The 19,911-nt window shown below is 33.5% G+C and overlaps 2 protein-coding genes and 1 long non-coding RNA gene across 4 annotated transcripts; 1 reads left to right on the forward strand and 2 right to left on the reverse strand.

The window, feature by feature from the left end:
• Window positions 1–1,380: 1,380 nt before the first annotated feature.
• On the reverse strand, window positions 1,381–8,877 carry LOC109810843 (alpha/beta-Hydrolases superfamily protein). The gene is made up of 13 exons (XM_020374417.3): window positions 8,433–8,877; window positions 7,982–8,116; window positions 7,566–7,592; window positions 6,532–6,622; window positions 6,055–6,098; window positions 5,592–5,690; window positions 4,974–5,031; window positions 4,838–4,890; window positions 3,885–3,986; window positions 3,171–3,236; window positions 2,236–2,357; window positions 1,775–1,946; window positions 1,381–1,636 (listed from the first exon to the last, which is right to left on the reverse strand). Exons 1-13 carry the CDS (start codon window positions 8,826–8,828, stop codon window positions 1,580–1,582), a joined length of 1,422 nt encoding a protein of 473 aa, XP_020230006.2. The 5' UTR covers window positions 8,829–8,877; the 3' UTR covers window positions 1,381–1,579.
• A 21-nt stretch (window positions 8,878–8,898) lies between these two features.
• On the forward strand, window positions 8,899–10,228 carry LOC145953025 (uncharacterized). Its single transcript, XR_014430545.1, has 2 exons — window positions 8,899–9,036; window positions 9,518–10,228. It is a non-coding gene; the product is annotated as an uncharacterized LOC145953025 (long non-coding RNA).
• Window positions 10,229–11,938: 1,710 nt separating this feature from the next.
• On the reverse strand, window positions 11,939–18,994 carry LOC109810895 (uncharacterized). 2 transcript variants are annotated; one of them, XM_083067104.1, is made up of 9 exons: window positions 18,577–18,994; window positions 18,308–18,483; window positions 17,076–18,221; window positions 16,781–16,856; window positions 16,383–16,677; window positions 16,085–16,206; window positions 14,376–14,751; window positions 14,077–14,198; window positions 11,939–12,738 (listed from the first exon to the last, which is right to left on the reverse strand). In XM_083067104.1, exons 3-9 carry the CDS (start codon window positions 17,175–17,177, stop codon window positions 12,398–12,400), a joined length of 1,434 nt encoding a protein of 477 aa, XP_082923230.1. In that variant the 5' UTR covers window positions 17,178–18,221; window positions 18,308–18,483; window positions 18,577–18,994; the 3' UTR covers window positions 11,939–12,397. The 2 variants fall into 2 exon arrangements, with proteins under 2 accessions (XP_082923230.1, XP_082923231.1); XM_083067105.1 differs by lacking the exon at window positions 11,939–12,738 and adding an exon at window positions 12,784–13,787.
• Between the last annotated feature and the right edge of the window lie 917 nt (window positions 18,995–19,911).

The raw sequence follows: 19,911 nt of genomic DNA on the forward strand, positions 1-19,911 counted from the left end.
TAATATTTAAAAGGATTTTATGGAAGAAAAAAAAACTTGCACAGTGAGGAATAATTTAAATTTTTTTAGTGATATTTAAATTAAGAACAATGACAATTGGAAAATAGAATCTTGCTCTAAAATGAAGAAAAAAAGATCTACAAAATACATCCTAGTCATAGAATAACTTAGAGACTGTTTGTTTGTATTTTTAAAAAAATAATAACAAAAAGTTAAGTTTAAAATTGTATAATAATTTGATGATTTGTTAAAAAAAAAAAAAAAACTTAAGCAATTGTTTAGTATTTTATTCAAAAGTTAAAAGGGAGAGAGAGAGAGAGATTTATGAAAAGAAAAACCATATGTAAATGTACCTTTAATTTTAGAATCGTTTTAAAAGAAATGCATTTCCGTATATTGCATCAAGGAATATTTCATATATTGTTTAAGCCAGAGAAGGGATGAGAATGTGGACGTATTAAGATGAACTAGAGACAAGATGGGGTACCTCTGCTGGATGAATTATATGAGCTCGACACAGACGTGGCAACATTTTGGAGAAGTCATTCTAGACCATGAGAGCTACGTTCTAGCTGTTGCCACCAGCGTTATCCACATGGAATTCAATGCAGCCGTTGTGGAAGCGACGACAATTAAGGACTTCGATTTATCTTTTAATAATTATTGTCCACCGAAATTCGCAGGTAATAATCATGATTTAGTCTGAATAGAAAAGACTTCCCAATTGTATTTCATCTCTAGTATCCTTGGACAGTTGTCCACAATCTGAGTAATTTGTTATTCCCGTAAAAAGACAAGATAAATATCCTAATATACTAATTCAAAAATAAATCATTAATAAATAAAAATATTTTTACTAATTTTGTTCTAATTTTATTAATTTCATTCCCATGAGATACAAATCAATGTATACATCATCCCCAGTAGCTGACTTCTTGATTACTATACAATATTGTGGACACAAATTTCTAATAATAATGCTTAGTAAAATATTATTTAACAAATTTTTTGGAACACAGTTTCTATTATAAACTAAAATTTATTAAAAATGACAAATTTTACTAATCTCACTTCGTAATGCATAAATAAAAAATCAATCATGATTTTATCATTGTTAATAAATTTTAACTAATAAATGTGTTGAAGAAAGAAAGAAAATACTAGCAATCCACATTTCAATTTCCAATAAATAACAAAGATCTTAGAGGCTTAACGAATAATCAGAGATATTCGGTCATTACACAAACGAAAGTTGAATACATCAATATGTTTCGTGTATTATCTGATTCTAAGCAACTAAAAGTAATGCTCATCTACATTTAGGCATCAGCGCTACGACAGAAACTTAGTTGCGGGGAGATTTACTGAATAGAGTAACGATAAATAAATATAAAAAAAATATATATATAATTTATGGAGATGTACAAGAAGATAAAAAACAATAGCATATACAATAGGGACAACAAGGCAAAAAAATGGGAAGAAGGAATAGCATCAAACTGTGAAGTGTGAAAGGCAATCCCATCTCGTATAAATATAAGTTACTAGAGAGAACACACATGTAAATTCCGGTCTTGCTTCACTTGAAAGATGATGACAATATCCTGAAGAGTCCATCTGGGTTATCAGCATGTACCTGTTGATAGACAAAGTAAATCCTTTTTTAAATAGCGTCACAAGCAAGCTCCACAATACACAATTCATCCTCACTCCATCGTTAATATGAGACAACATGAAATAATTCCAAAGAAAATAACCAGGTGACATAACGTACCCAGTGACCAGCATCTTCAAGGACATGCATTTCAACCCCACCTCCTTCCTCAACAGCAAGCTCCTCAGCGGCATGGATCCGCTGAAGATCTTCAAGAGCCCATCTATGTAAACTTCTTTCTGCTTTCAAAAAGTTCACATGTACACCCCGAGGTACATCTTCAACAATTTTCCTATGAAAAGAAGCATAATTCATTATTGGTTCCACACACAATCTTCTGTATGGAAAGATTTATTTCAAAATTAAATGTGATTGCATATATCATTAAACCTGGCATCAGTAAATACACTAACAATGGAGTTATTTCTTCAACAAATATAAAATTAACAATCACACAGGACCTGACTCTATCTATCATTCTAATTCATACTCAAGGCGGGAACCATCTCAACCAAAGAAGTAAGGCTCGTAAAAATCAATATATTACAGCTAGCATTGTTATCATAGATCACAGAAAGTACCACAAATTTGTTTCTTCATAGGATTGATACATTTCTGCAATCCCCCTTAGGTCAAACACCCATGAGAAGCCTGACGATTGTGAACCAGGAGAGCTGGTAGGTCGCAGGTTAGTCACAACCCACTACATGGAAAACAGAAAGGAAAAAAAATCAAAATGTAATAGAGGGAGAAAAATTGACAAAATATTTATTTATTTTATCTTCATTAATTTTAGTGTGAATTATGTTGCTTTTGTAACATCCAACTTATTTATCAAGGCAACAAAGATCTTTAAAATTTGTTTAATCAATCATCTGATCAAACAATCATAGATGTGTGACGATTCAGATAGGCAAACAAACTGAAATTGCCTAAAGGAGTAAAACAAAAGTTTTCATCTATGAATATTTAATATAAATATGTTCATCATATACTAATTACTCCTAATTTAGATTTTTCTAAAACAATTTATGTCTACTAGGTTATCAGTAGACTGTTAAAGTTTTCAGTATTTTGCTGCAATTTTATAAACATCTTTCGTGACTTGATGCCAATTTTGACTTCTTGCTCTACTAGTTCATCACTTCATCCAAGAGCTGGCTGCATGACGAGTTTACGATATTTTTTTTAAACTTTTCAATCAGAATTTAACGATTTCCTTAAGGGCACTATAGTTTACCACGAATCATGCATTATATAATTTTTGCGACGGCATTGTAGCATAAAATATCAGTGAAGAGCAGAGAGTAAATGGGATAGTAATCAAATACTTTCCTCAGCATTAGCTTCACCAATCATTGAACCAAGGAAAAGTATACAGTATCCAACTATCAATAAACGCAATTTCTAACCTGTATACTATCCATGAACACGAATTTCTAACATTGTAAAGCAAGCAAGAAAACACGCACAAATTGAACGGCGATTGGCATCAAATAATGTCATAACTATATACCTGTGCCACATCGTTGGAAAATCCTTGTTGAATAAGAGCTTTGACAACATCCCGCTTTGAAGAGACCTTCGTTGAGGAAATGGTCATAGAAATTTAAAAAAAAAAAAAAATGGTCATATCATTCTGTCAATTTAAATAAAAGCATAAAAAAAACCCAAATTTAACATGGTTCAACCTACTGTGCCTACATCTACAAATGAGAAGAGATCAAATATACTATATATATATATATATATATATACAAGGTCACAGGATAAAATTTTGTGGCACTCTCAATCTCCATCTACAAATGAGAAGAGATCAAATATACTAAACCCTTAGAGGGAGAGGTGGACCTCACAAGAAAATCTTTGTCACACTCATCCTCATTTTCATATCTATAATTATTCCCTAAAACCCTAATACAACTACGATATTTATAGCCCACAAAAAATTGATTGACAAGAAACCACCTTTATTAGAAACAAATATTCCATATAACACCATATCTTGATATTAATTACAATTCAAACTTTGAATTTAATAATAAAATAGGAAAGTGTCAATAATTTAGATCAGACCCAACAACCAAACCTTGAAGTTTAGGAACCAAAACAAAAGCAACATATTGAATCAAATTAACGTCAATGTTACATTCTTTTTCTCAAAAAGACACATTAATTGAAAGTGGGGGGGGGGGGGGGGGGGCGACAGAAGAATCAATTAAAGATCTACCTCCTTTGGCAATGTACTTAGAAAGGATATGAGTTCTGCTGGATGGTCCTCTCCATCTCCACCTGCTCGAACTTTTCCAGGGCTTGCATCCAGAATCCAAGCCTTCAAATAGCAAAGAAGCAAGTATGAAACAATTTCAGAAGCACTCAAATAAATAAAGGGAAACAATAAGACAGACCCTATAGTTACAAATTTACAATCCATGTCAACTCCGACTTTTCCTCCCTACTGAGTTTTTAACAGACTTAATTTGTTATGAAGTTCGGGTTACCACTTTTTTAATATACAATATTATAAGTTTAATTTCTGGGACTTAAGGATCCAATCTTAAAATAGATCCCCCTATGAACAAACACTATTTTCTGAGAACTCCTTAGTGTCTAAGACTCTAAAACTCTAAATATGATACGCAGTAATGAGGCGTAACTTCTAGCACCTTCATCTACCCCTAGCAACATTTTTGTCATCTTCGTTCCTTGCTGACTACCTGTAACTGGATGCGGGAACTTCACCCCCCCTTCCCCCCACAACACAAAGACTCATGACCTCCTCCATTTGCATGTGCCCCCCATGTTTGCATCTTTCCTCTGCACATTTTTTCATGCAGAAGGACATGTAAGTGTACGATGCTTTTTCCAACCACCAAATTCTGCCAGCATCATTTCCAGCCATCTTGTCATACTTTTCCAACCTCACCTCCCACTGACACTTAACCAGAGCTGTCTTTCCACTCTCAGGTGCCACCACACTCGTATGATTAAGATTTAAGGGAAACTGCTATACATGCTCCTTTATACATATTTTCATCCGTAAAGCCATGTATGGATTCAAAACATCACCAAAAAAAAGTTCAAACCAACATGTTGCATATTTTTAACACAAAGAACTAAACAGTTTATAGCTAATCCTTCGTCCAGCAATACCAAAAAAGAAACAACTGAATTTGAACTTACTCTCACTGGCCGAGCAAGAGGCTTTGCAGCTTGGTCCACCATGCTCAAAACAACTGAGAAAATTAAACAATGTAAGTAAAATTGGCTACTGAAAAATGGTATATAAAAATTAAATTAAAAAAGCTCAATAACTAACCTTTCCCCCCGAAACTATGACCAACTAACACACGAGGTGTTATTCTTAGATCCCGAACCTATCAGAAGAACAAAGAGGATGTTATTAAAAGAAAGGAAATATAAAATAAATGAAAACACAACTGTATGTATCTATTCAGTTCTCTTAAAAAAATTATTAACTATAATAAACATGTTTGACTTAAATTTCAAATATCCCAAAGTTTTCTATCAATAGTAAAATATTCCATAAACACAGAAAACATACTTCATTTTAAAAAATCGCAAGGGATTTTAATTCCCACTATTGGTATCATCTAGCATTTTATAGTCAAAGAAGGAAAACAAAATGCAACTAAAATTAAGGGAGCAAAAGTGGTAAAGCCAATAATTTGAGGAATTCACCCAAATTAGAGAGAAATCATAAATCATGAAACAAAGGAAGGGTCAAGGTGGGGTGAGAATCCTTAAGAGGAAACCCAAATGGTTGAACACTGGGCATTCCATGTTGCACAACCAAGGTTTAAATCCCTTTAAGAGTGGGTTGATTGGAATTGATATAGATCCCTGGCTCCATTCTTTAGCAAGCCCACCACATAAATATGATAATGATTTTGGAAACATGGTAAAGAAAGCGCACCAGTTTCAAAACATCAAAAGCAGCAGATGCAACGGTATTGGGGCCTCTCTTTTTTATTGATGTTGAATCACCATGACATCGCAAGTCTACCAAAAGAAACTGTCAATGCAAACAAAAGAAGCAAACAGGATTCAGATATATGTAAATCCAAAATGTTCTTGAATTGGACAATTGAGGATAGCCAGAAAACAAAATATTACCTAATTATAGAGTCTAATAATTTGATCCAAACTCATAACACAATCAACAAACAAGAAAGTGATACATCATCCACTTTAAATAATATATTTTAACCGAGTTTTGAATTCATGGTATTAATAGTTTGTTGATGATGTAACTATTCCCTTAGTGGATCAATATTAAATTAACAAATCCATATGTGTAATGCTTGATATAACTAAAAGAAATTTATATGGTAAGTAGTACCTAACAAAGCTTAGGACAAAAATGTAAAGTAAAATACCTGCCACGTAGGAAACTCTTGAGCCAATCTCCTAGCAAAAGTTCCTGCAATATCATCTTTCAGCAGTGAATTATGAAACTAACAACACATTATTTTCAATTTATATATTCCTCAGCACTAGATATAGATCCTTGCTAATACAAAACATATCCAACCCAAATATCAGAAACCACAAGAAAACTACTAAAAAAGAAAAGTGCTATGTCATTGTCACCTGAACAAAAAAAAAAGCCTTGAAATGCTCAGTCACAGATTAACTACAAAATATAAATATCCTGGTCTGCAACTAAGACCAAAGCTACTCTAAAATTCTTGATGAGTTTTGGGAGCATGTAGAAGACAACGGTAGTTTGATCAGGGGTAATACATTGTTACCACATGATAATCATGCACATAACATAGAAGCAATTCAGGTCATGCATAAATTTTATATTGCAAAAGGCTTGTGAAAAACAGTATGTACACAGTAGCACAAACCCCAGTTTTTCCTGCAACCAAGGATCCCATGAAGAAAAACAGCAGTTGGTGGATCAGGTAAAGATCTGTCCATAACAGAACTCCATCTCACCTGGGCATAGTAAATTATTTGTGTATTAGTCTTTTGTAGAATTACATAAAAAGCATATCAATGAAATTCATTAACTCTGTATTAAAAAACGTGATGTTTGCATCGATCCAGTGTCAGGCTACAAACTTTCATCTCAATACTTTCATAAAGTTTCAACTCTATTTTGTTAAGAAGCCTTTTGAAGTTTGAACATGTCGATAAATTATTAATAGGTTTGTATGGTTAACAATTTTTTGTTCCATATTATTATTTAATATCACTAAGGGTGCATTTGTGTAAACAACTTAATTAAGCATAAATTTATGAGCTCTTATCACATGAGGGCTTATGACATAAATTTAACAATGAAACTCATTGGAATAAGTTCAAATGTATTTTCATAAGCCCAAACAAGATCCCCATCAAACACCCCTTCAGCCAACCCCACCTAGTTTTTGTTGTCATCCTCATCCATATTGAGTATGATTGAACTATTGGAGACAATAGTTTGATAGATACATTTCTAAATGAGGGAAAATCCAAGAAAAAGTGAACCATCTTCTTTCAAGGACCAGTATAGTGAATTCATAACTTTGGTTTCTATAGCGAAGAGACAATTTAATTTCTTCAAAAGTATGTTCCCTTGTTATTATTATTCTTCTTTTTTATATAAGTTGTAAGCTTAAATAATCTATGTCTAACATTCTGCCATAAATCAGCCCAACTAAAAACGCAAAGTTTTGTTTAGCTTTAGCCTAAAGCAACGTGGTATGTGTGACATAAAGGCCAGTGAGGAATGATCTTGCATTGTCAGCTAAGAACAACTAAAAACGAATGTCCCAATACGTCCTATTGGACTGAATGGAACACTACGAATCTAGAAAGTGAGCAGATTAATTCAATGCAAAGTGATAACAAATTCCTCTTAGATGAAATTGAGAAGCAAGAAATAAATAATACTTACAAGTGCCCCCTGAATCAAATCATATGCCTGCAGTCACACATAAAAAAAAAAACTCAGTTATAATAAATAAGGACAAATTAGACATTTTGCCAATACTCCCTCTGGACCTATATAAGCAAAAAAAAATGCTTAAATTTCTTAAACTGAAATACATGCAAATTAAGTTTTTTTTTTTTTTCTCTTAAATATAGGTCCGAAGTAGTAATTGAGAACTTCTTCTTTTCTCCTTATCTGCCTACTAAACACATTGAACAAACTTCATGGTTGGCTTACTTTCCATCTAAGAAATCACAAGAAGCTTCTCTTCTCTATTTTAAGTGCCAAGTGTAAACACAAAATAGAAGCAAATTAATAAATTATCCATAGAAATGCATGCAATTGCAATTTGCAGTTTTCAATGAGCAGAGTGAGATTACCAAGATGCTAGATGAGCTGGCCACTTCCCCCTTTTGTCCAACAGCGTCGCCAACTAATGCCATTGATATAGTCCGCTCTTTAACCGCTCGCCTAGAGTGGCCAAGAGCTAACCGTGACACATTGAATTTGTCATTCTACACCAAAAAAAAAAAAACCCATACAAAACTAGTGAGGCACACAGTGTGAACGCAATGAACGTATCGCAGTAAACATTGCTAAAACTAACGCAACTGAATATGAAGCTCAAACGGCAAAATTAGCAACCGATCATATATTTTCTTCGCTGATGTCATACAAACCGATTTAACAGTAACATAGACGTCGCGCCGGTTGAAATACGCAAAGCGAAGCTTAAATGCGAGCGTGACGTATACCAAATTAGCACAATGCATAGGAAATATCGAAGCAACAGTAAAGCGAAAAGAAAAGGTTAAGAAATAAGAAATGCACCTCGGAGAAACGCAGAGTTGGAGACGTGAGCTTGCAATTCCTCCATGAAGGAGAGGCGAATGTCGCCTTCCGGTGGGAGGAGTAAACGACGGCGGTGCAGCATGGCGCGGAATTGGAGAGTAGCGGCGGCATCTGATGAGAATGGAGAATGCAGATCGGAGACGGAGACGGAGACACGGAGAGATGCGGTGGTGGTGGCGGAGAAATAAAGAGAGAGGCGCGCGAATATAGCCTCCTCTCTCTCTTGGTCGGTTGATAAATATGATAATAAAGCGCTCTTGCTTTTATTGAGGACAAAGATGCAATAGTGTTGTTGGGTTGGGTTGGGTAGGTGCTGTTTGCGTTTGTGGCAATTGATTTAATGAAGGGAGATGATAAACACACCTCCACTCTCATATAAACACACCCTTTTTTTAAAAAAAATATAAAAAATGTCTAAATTACCCTTAAAAAAATAAAATTTCTAAATTTGCACCCCGCACTCCCTTACTCGCACCCCACACCCCCTTCCCCACGATATTACTTCTCACCTAACCTTCTCTTCCTCCGCCCGCCATGACCTTCCACAAGATCACTGTCGCCAACCCCATCGTCGAGATGGACGGTCCGTTTCTTCCCTCTCCGATCTGATCTCTTCTCCTTCCATTTCTTCACTTTCTTATTACTTTTTTTCTTTCACATTTCATCTCTTATCATTTCTCTAATTTTTATCTTTCTGTTTGTTGTGTCTTGTCTCTTGATTTCCTCCAATCAGATATTTTTCTCATCATATTATTATTTGGTGGACCACTCTCTTTCCTTCATTATTCCAAACGTTACGCCGTAATAGATTTTTTTTTCTTCCACTCATTTATTTCTATTTTCATTCGTGTGCGTTTGTTGAGGTCTCAGTCTCGGGACTTCGAATTATTTTTACTTGTTATTATTGCATGCATTTGATCTGTTTTCTTCTTGTGAAAAATAGTGTGTGGTGGAGTTTTGTTCATTTTTTTTCTTTTTGAAAACGTTGACATGAATTTTTGATGAAAGAAACAAAATCAAATTATGGAAAATAAAGAGTAGGCTTTATATTGTGCTGTTCCCAGGAAACGCATTATCATCGGATTTACCGAAGTAGTGAACATTGATGGGAAATGATTTTTGGAAAAGTAGATGCGATGACAGCTGTAGCTTGTTTGTATTGGAGTAATGATATTCATCCACTCAAAATTGGGAGTGGAAATAACAGACAGAGAGAAAGGAGAGAGGGTAGAGAGAGAAAGTAATAGAACCTGTGATTGATGTGATAGAAAAAGAAGAGATATTGGAAAAAAGGGGTAGAAGTGAGATCGAAGAGAGAAGAAAGTAGGGGTATGATGAGGATCTATTTTCCTTAACGAGGCTGCGGGGTGCGGGAAGGAGGTGCGGGGTGCGGGGATGGGAAAGGGGAAGGAAAAGGGGGTGTAAATTTAGAAATTTTATTTTTTTTTAAGGGTAATTTAGATATTTTATATATTTTTTTTTAAAAAGGAGGTGTGTTTATATGAGAGTGGAGATCTGCCTTTAATGAAAAATAAAAATGACCGCACCATCCATTATGAAATGCCAAACAACCCAATTGTCAACGGTTATGGGGTGCTGTGTGTACCTTTGGGCCTTCTTCGCCTGGATCTGGTTGTTGCACACGGATCACCTACACACATCTTCTCAACGAGACAACGACAGCGTATTATAAATTTATAAGTTAAATTACATTTTTAATTTTATTAATTTGTAATTCTAATCTTTTAAAATAATATAGTTTAAATTCTAACTTTGATTTATGAGATATTATTCTATTAATATTTAAGTAATGTGATATTTAATTATATGATATTTAGAGATAAACACATTAAAAAATTATACAAATATATATTTAAAAAATATAATTATTTAAAAGATAACAATGTTAAAGTGAATTCAAACATCTAAAATATGTGAAAGACCAAGTTAATGAGACAGGACATGTCTTAATTAAACTTTAAGATTAGTTTATTTTTTTATAAAACTCTCTTAATCTGTGTTTAGTTGCATAAAAATAACTTGCATCTGTTTCGGGTACAGGTATCCATTTGTTGAAAGTAGCTTTATTCTGAAATCTTCATCCGAATCATCCTTCAACTATTAAAAAATTATTTTTTTTATAGTAAATTTCTTATAAAATAATTATTTAATTTAATATTTTATAACTTAAATTATTATTTTAATTATTCGAAACGTATTTCGGAATCTCATTAGAAGATTTTATCATTTTCCTTGTTGAAATAGAAATGAATAGTGTATATGAGATTGGTCCAAATCTAATTGGTTTTTCGTCACTTGTTTATTGTTTTGGCACGATTTCTCTGTCGAATATATATTCTCTCTTTTTTTAATTGTTTTTTTTTTAATTATTATAATTTTGAGTGTATAAAAAATGCAAAATTAATATTTAGTGTTCTTTAAATACTTCAAATCATAAAAATAGATTTTAAAAATTAAGAGAAATAAATGGAGAGGATACTTACTCCTTATCTTTCTTAATTGACTCTAAAACATATATAAAGAAATTGTTTTTAAAAATATTTATTAAAAACAAGTTGTATATTTAGTTCAAAAAAATTATTAAAAAATCTGAAAATTAAGTTACTTGATATGTATAAAAATTTGAAGTTAAAGTGATTTTGCTCCTTAAAATTAGTATATCATATAAAAGCTATTTTTTTTATTATATTTCAACAAAATTTAAGTTTAAAATTATTTTCAAAAAAAAATTCAAACAATTATTTATTTCAATTATAATTAATTGTAAGAAAAATTAGTAAGTATAATCATTATGGATATCATCCTAAAACTTTTAAATTCTCAAATATCAACTAATAAAAATTATCATCGATATAAATTTTATGGTAATTATCATAAAAAAAAATTATATATAACAAAAATAATAATAATAATTTGTATTAACGTGATTTTGACTTAATTGTAATTTTATCATCAAAGTTTTATGATTTTTTTTAAATTTTAGTATATAATTTTTAAAATTGTACATTTAGCAACTCATTTACAAATTTTGGTACATTTTATCATTCTATTATTAAAATTAGAAAATTCTTCTCTTTCTATTAACTCATTTATAATTCTTCTATTTTCTTCAATTTCTAATTGCTCTAGTTCTTCTATAAAACAGTCTTCTATTAATATATTCATTATCTTTTCTCTTATTTCTTTAGGAAAAGTCAATAACCGTATTAGTATTTTTTCTATCTCTGAGTAAATATTTATCTAAAACATATGTCATCATATTTTTTTCAGCAATTATTTTTGCAAGGTTTTTTACTTGTATAAATAATTTATTTATTTCAGATTCTTTGTTTTTATCTGTATTTTCTGGTTCTGAAAATTTTATTATATCAGGTATTAGGCGTAATAGATGTAAGTAATTTTATTATGTATAAAACCTTTGGAAATGTATTAAAATATTTATCATCAATAGAAAATGAACAATGATATAATATAGAGGAAAAAAAAGAGATAAATACTGCCTAAGACTTAGTAAAAATTATAACAAATTTAATGTATCAGAATTTTATTGATTATAATATGTTTGAACATTAAAAAAATGAGTAAATAATTTTTTACATAAAAAGACAAAATCACATTCAAATAAAATTCAAATATGTAACATGTGTAAAATAGATAATTTTATTTTTGAATATCAAAAATATTATTATCGGCTAAACAATCAAACTAAAGAAATATATAAAGAAATATTTATTAATAAATTACAATATCCATTAAATACCAAAATCAAAAAATAAATTGAAAAGAAAAAACTATGGAAGCTCGATGATTTATACCGAAGAAGATAGGGAATAATTTGCTAAAGATATTAAATAAATGATAAATAAGAGATTAATAAGACCATCAAAAATCAAACATTTTTTACCAGCCTTTTGTCAAGAAAATCATAATTTAGCCATTGTAATCAAATCTTGAGAGGCAGCTATGTGAAGAGGTGTACGTTGATCGTAATTTTTGGCATTTGGATTGATTCCATAAGCCAAAACCCTTTTTAAAAGGTCCAAGTCCTTCTTTACAACAATCATGCCGAGAAAGTTACCAAAATCATCAATAGTAAGGATCGCTCCCGAATTAACAAGTACAGATGCTACTTCTTCATGTCCATTCTTGATGGCTTCAAGCAAGGGAGTGGCAATGTACTTAGAAAGGATATGAGTTCTGTTGGATGGTCCTCTCCATCTCCACCTGCTCGAACTTTTCCAGGGCTTGCATCCAGAATCCAAGCCTTCAAATAGCAAAGAAGCAAGTATGAAACAATTTCAGAAGCACTCAAATAAATAAAGGCAAACAACAAGACAGACCCTATAGTTACAAATTTACAATCCATGTCAACTCCGACTTTTCCTCCCTACTGAGTTTTTAACATACTTAATTTGTTATGAAGTTCGGGTTACCACTTTTTTAATATACAATATTATAAATTCAATTTCTAGGACTTAAGGATCCAATCTTAAAATAGATCCCCCTATGAACAAATACTATTTTCTGAGAACTCCTTAGTATCTAAGGCTCTAAAAGTCTAAATATGATACGCAGTAATGAGGCATAACTTCTAGCACCTTCATCTACCCCTAGCAACATTTTTGTCATCTTCGTTCCTTGCTGACTACCTATAACTGGATGCGGGAACTACCCCCCCCCCCCCAACAACACAAAGACTCATCACCTCCTCCATTTGCATGTGCCCCCCATGCTTGCATCTTTCCTCTGCACATTTTTTCTTTCCTGGAAAAATAAATTATTAATTTAAGAATGAAACATAAGCCTTTCGCAGTGGTGAGATATACATTTTTTGCTAAATAATTGGTTTGTACTAACAACAACTGCAGACATACAATGCAAATTGATTGAACATAGTTTTTGAATCTATTTTCCACACTTTCTGATATGGAATAGAAAACTTTGTGGGCTGAGGAAAGGTATTTTAACCAACTAGTCGTAACTACGTTTACAATTTTTGATCCTACTTCTGTGTCTGGACACTGGGATAACCAGAAATTTTCACCCCATTCTGTGCTACATTCACCAGAAATAGCTTCTCATCATTGTAAATCATGTCCACATAAAGAATTTTTCCACCTTGTTATGATAAAATACAGGAACCATTTGGAATGTCCAAATGTTTCATCGCTTCCTTTATAAGCTCTTCAATGCTTTGTGGAACCCATAGGACCACTCCCTATTTTCTTTCCTCTTTCTGATCCCATGGGTGGAAAGGAAATACTATACACCTCTTTCTGGGAATTTCATTTCTTGACTGCAACATTGGTGTTGCTGCAAAATTGTTGAACGCGTATGATTTGTTAGAATGTACATGGGGAAAAAAATTATGTTTTCAGTAGATGTTGGGTATCCCAGTAGTTAAACTTAAAAATGAAAGATACGATTCTAGGACATAATGTGAATGGTTTTAATGAATTTTAATTACTGACCAGACATAAGAATCTTGACATCCCTAACATTCAAAATGCAGAGTATCTAACAACCCAGGTTCAAATGCCAACGTACCAAACACCTAAAGATCGTCTAAGATCGTATTCTGTGCTCAGAAACTTAACCATACCTTGAGTTTCATGAATACTACTGGACAACTCAGCCAACTGAGAAACTTTAGCAACTTCGAGCATTTTGATCATATTTCTATTTCCACCGGTATGAGCTTCAAGAAGAGGTGTATTTCCCCATCTGCCAGAAGGAAATATTAAAAGATGCTATTTTGCAATTCAATAAACAACACAAAAAATACTATTCTAAGATCCCCCCAAGTTAGCAATGAAATAAGTTTACATTAGAACAATGAAGGTGCTAATGGAATAAAAAGTATTGCCTGATAAGAATGCTAACTCAATATTTGGTCCATACCTGTCCTTAGATAAAACACTTGCTCCTGCTTCTAGTAGTAATTCAGCCATTGTAATCAAACCTTGAGAGGCAGCTATGTGAAGAGGTGTATGTTGATCATAATTTTTGGCATTTGGATTGATTCCACAAGCCAAAAACCTTTTTAAAAGGTCCAAGTCCTTCTTTACAACAATCATGCAGAGAAAGTTACCAACATCATCAATAGTAAGGATCACTCCCGAATTAACAAGTATCGATGCTACTTCTTCATGTCCATTCTTGATGGCTTCAAGCAAGGGAGTGGCAATGTACTTAGAAAGGATATGAGTTCTGTTGGATGGTCCTCTCCATCTCCACCTGCTCGAACTTTTCCAGGGCTTGCATCCAGAATCCAAGCCTTCAAATAGCAAAGAAGCAAGTATGAAACAATTTTAGAAGCACTCAAATAAATAAAGGCAAACAATAAGACAGACCCTATAGTTACAAATTTACAATCCATGTCAACTCCGACTTTTCCTCCCTACTGAGTTTTTAACACTTAATTTGTTATGAAGTTCGGGTTACCACTTTTTTAATATACAATATTATAAATTCAATTTCTAGGACTTAAGGATCCAATCTTAAAATAGATCCCCCTATGAACAAATACTATTTTCTGAGAACTCCTTAGTATCTAAGACTCTAAAAGTCTAAATATGATACGCAGTAATGAGGCGTAACTTCTAGCACCTTCATCTACCCCTAGCAACATTTTTGTCATCTTCGTTCCTTGCTGACTACCTGTAACTGGATGCGGGAACTACCCCCCCCCCCAACAACACAAAGACTCATCACCTCCTCCATTTGCATGTGCCCCCATGCTTGCATCTTTCCTCTGCACATTTTTTCTGTCCTGGAAAAATAAATTATTAATTTAAGAATGAAACATAAGCCTTTCGCAGTGGTGAGATATACATTTTTCGATAAATAATTCGTTTGTACTAACAACAACTGCAGACATACAATGCAAATTGATTGAACATAGTTTCTGGATCTATTTTCCACACTTTCTGGTTTGGAATTGAAAAATTTGTGGGCTGAGGAAAGGTATTTTAACCAACTAGTCGTAACTACGTTTACAATTTTTGATCCTACTTCTGTGCCTGGACACTGGGATAACCAGAATTTTTCACCCCATTTTGTGCTTCATTCACCAGAAATAGCTTCTCATCATTGTAAATCATGTCCACATAAAGAATTTTGCCACCTAGTTCTGATAAAAACAGGAACCATTTGGAATGTCCAAATGTTTCATCGCTTCCTTTATAAGCTCTTCAATGCATTGTGGAACCCATAGGACCACTCCCTCTTTTCTTTCCTCTTTCTGATCCCATGGGTGGAAAGGAAATACTATACACCTCTTTCTGGGAATTTCATTTCTTGACTGCAATATTGGTGTTGCTGCAAAATTGTTGAACGCGTATGATTTGTTAGAATGTACATGGGGAAAAAAATTATGTATTTCTGTAGATGTTGGGTTTCCCAGTAGTTAAACATAAAAATGCAAGATACGATTCTAGGACATAATGTGAATGGTTTTAATGAATTTTAATTGCTAACCAGACATAAGAATCTTGACATCCCTAACGTTCAAAATGCAGAGTATCTAACAACCCAGGTTCAAATGCCAACGTACCAAACACCTAAAGATCGTCTAAGATCGTATTCTGTGCTCAGAAACTTAACCATACCTTGAGTTTCATGAATACTACTGGACAACTCAGCCAACTGAGAAACTTTAACAACTTCGAGCATTTTGATCATATTTCTATTTCCACCGGTATGAGCTTCAAGAAGAGGTGTATTTCCCCATCTGCCAGAAGGAAATATTAAAAGATGTTAGTTTGCAATTCAATAAACAACACAAAAATACTATTCTAAGATCCCCCCAAGTTAGCAATGAAATAAGTTTACATTAGAACAATGAAGGTGCTAATGGAATAAAAAGTATTGCCTGATAAGAATGCTAACTCAATATTTGGTCCATACCTGTCCTTAGATAAAACACTTGCTCCTACTTCTAGTAGTAATTCAGCCATTGTAATCAAACCTTGAGAGGCAGCTATGTGAAGAGGTGTATGTTGATCGTAATTTTTGGCATTTGGATTGATTCCACAAGCCAAAACCCTTTTTAAAAGGTCCAAGTACTTCTTTACAACAGTCATGCAGAGAAAGTTACCAACATCATCAATAATAAGGATCGCTCCCGAATTAACAAGTACAGATGCTACTTCTTCATGTCCATTCTTGATGGCTTCAAGCGTGGGAGTGGGTCCAAATTTATCTAAAACAAACGGGTGTTTAGAATGTAACACTATTTTTTCTTCAAAGAAGCATTTTCAATAAAATATTGTCCTTGATTTGGGCTTTAAAGTTCAAAAGCTAACCTGTGGAATTGATATTTACTCCTTGTTCAACAAGAAAGGAAGAAATATCTACATATCCTTTTGATGCTGAGATATGCTGTAATAGCAAACATAAAATCAAGTTAATAAGAGGGAAACGGGAGGAAAAATCAAATCCAAGTATTTGTTTGACGCTACTGTGTTGAGTAGATACTAGAGACAAATTAAATTACAAGCAATGGGAGAATATATAGATAAATTATCTATATGTAATTATGCATAACGAAGAAATGGAAATGTGTTATAAAAAGAGTTGATGAAAATAAGTTGTTGATACCAAAGGTGTTCTGCCATCATAATCAAGCTTATTGGGATCTACCCCAAATCCAATCAAACGTTTAACAACGTCGAGGTGACCATCATGAGCGGCACAATTCATCCTCGTAGCTAGCCCTGTTTCCAGGTTTCCAATAGTCTAGTTGAAGTCTGATAACAAAAGCTTACATTGAACACTCAAGTTTTTTACCTGTCAGCCAAGTACAAGCATGTATTATAAACTTAATTTAAAATAAATAAAAAATAAGGAGAATTAAAAAAAAACACTGCACCTCTTCCCCCAAGTGTTGCTACTGGACCACCTCCTCCATGTGTTCCTGCTGCTCCAAATTTTCAAAATGCTGCAGTTCACAATGAACAAATCAACCAAGGATAGCAATGTTAAATATGAAAAAAGAATAATAAAAAACACCTAAAAATCATCAGAAACTACCAATTCTAATGCTCCAATTTTGCTTTCGTTACTTGATACATCAGTCTTTCCATCAAAATCAGCCTTTGAACCAAATGTCTCAGAGACAACATTTATTTTCAGCTCGTGGTCAAACGGGGACAATGTTTGAAAAAGCTCAAATTCATTAAATTTTTGCTTCAACTCCTTATCCGTAAAGTAACTTTTATTCAACCACTGTAACACTTGGGGGAATTTTTCTGTCTTTGGCCTCTTAGATGAGCATAAATGCTCAAAGACCCATACATTCAAAACAGCCACACATCCATTTAAATCAATTTAAGTTGGAGAATGAGTGAGTCTTTTTGATGCATAATTCAAGGAAGATACTAATTTTCATGCATAACTTTTGCCCAGTTAAAATTTCATAGATGATTAAGATCATCTAGGTATTTTAATGGAAAATCAAGCAAGGACCCAGACGTGGGAAAATAAAATTCTAAAAAAGCAACAGCAATATACAACCTACAAAATTTCTCCACATCATCATCACATTTCAGTGTTTCCATCACTGATACTAATTTTTCATAAGAAACTTTTTTATCACATAAATTATGGACAATAGAATCATCACCCGTCTGTTTCAAATTTATGTCAGCACCCACACTTGGCAAGCCAAGTATAACTGTGACATCTTTAACAGAAAAATTTATCAAGTTGTCCTGAATTAGAAAGGATTCACTTTCTGGCTTCCAACTGTAGTAAAAAAAGGCAAAAAAAAAATTCATTCAGCAAAATAAAAAATTTAAAACAAAAAAAAAATATTCAATATAAATTATTACCTGCTGACAAGCTCTAACAGCAATAAATTGCTGATACGAATATTTTTATCATCCTCCCTCGTCAACATCAAGCTGAATGGAGTATTTTTCAGCTTCTGTTGCTATTTTTCCGGTAACCCGTGATTCAATGCACATACCTTGGCCCAATGCAAGGCATGTCTTATCCGAACCTGACCCTAAAAACAAGAAAAGAGATACGAATACAAGGAAATATTATATAGTTAGCCTATTAAAGTCAGAATCAAGAGAGAACACCATACTATATTTACCTTTTCAGATTTTATATTTGTTTCTTAGGATGTCGCCGACATGGTAGTAAGAGGCTTCGCGATTTGAATCGCAAGTCGTCTCGTTTTTTATCAAGAATCGAATGTGAATCGTGCGTATCATGGCGTGAATCGAAAAAATCGCGATTCTGGACTAAATTGCACGATTTCAAAATAGTGGGTCGCGCCTCGAAACCAGGTCAGATCACGTGAGTAGCGGCGGCATCTGATGAGAATGGAGAATGCAGATCGGAGACGGAGACGGAGACACGGAGAGATGTGGTGGTGGTGGCAGAGAAATAAAGAGAAAGACGCGCGAATATAGCCTCCTCTCTCTCTTGGTCGATTGATAAATATGGTAATAACGCGCTCTTGCTTTTATTGAGGACAAAGATGGAATAGTGTTGTTGGGTTGGGTAGGTGCTATTTGCGTTTGTGGCAATTGATTTAATGAAAAATGAAAATGACCAGCACCGTCCATTATGAAATGCCAAACAACGCCCAACTGTCAACGGTTATGGGGCGCTGTGATGGCAAAGGAAGGAGAAGTGGTAGGTATTCCTCTCCTTAGCTTCACCTATGCACGGATCCTCTTCAAAGAGACTTGAACCGAATCTTAGAACACTTGATTGGAGGAAGATTTTCGGAACTAAGATTTCCTAGGCTATGGATGGAAGTATCCAAGCTTAAGGAGCAAAGGAAAGCTCACTTCAAAAGGTAGGATTAAGGTGAATTATCCTAGGGTTTTGAAGTTAGAACTCTCGGTGACTTTTGGAGGAAACTTGGCATAAAATACTCTCAAATTTCATTAGCTCAAAAAGTGAATACAATAGATAAGGAGGGAAGCTTATATGTCATCCGGATTTAGGTCAACTTGGCGCCAATGTGGAGGCTTCACATGTGGCGCCAAGTTTTGAATTCAATTTTGAATTTTGAATTCAAAACTTAACCCACATGTGCTTCACCGGTCCCATGTGCTAAGTATACATTTAGGTTGGATTTAAGTTGCATTTAGGGTTGAATTTGAGTCACACATGTTCAGCCAAGGTGGCGCAAACCATGTGACTTCAAATTCAACTTAAATGCAAGTTAAATTAAACCTAATGTTGCCTAATCCTTTGAATTAATAAATCCTCCTTAAATCCTAATCTAATGACCTAAATATAATGGTCAATGAAATACAATGAAAAGGAAAAATTACAAGAAGGAGAATGAGCCTAATATTGGGTGTCAAAAGCCCAAAAGCCCATGAAGCCCAATTATAAGCCCAAAGTGTACAAACCCTAATCTAAGGTCAAATACAAAACCAAAACAAAGTAAATCCCTATTCTATGAAAT

Source organism: Cajanus cajan, chromosome 11, assembly GCF_000230855.2.
Source record: "Cajanus cajan strain Asha chromosome 11, NIPB_CcT2T_4, whole genome shotgun sequence".
NCBI classification, from domain to species: domain Eukaryota; kingdom Viridiplantae; phylum Streptophyta; class Magnoliopsida; order Fabales; family Fabaceae; genus Cajanus; species Cajanus cajan.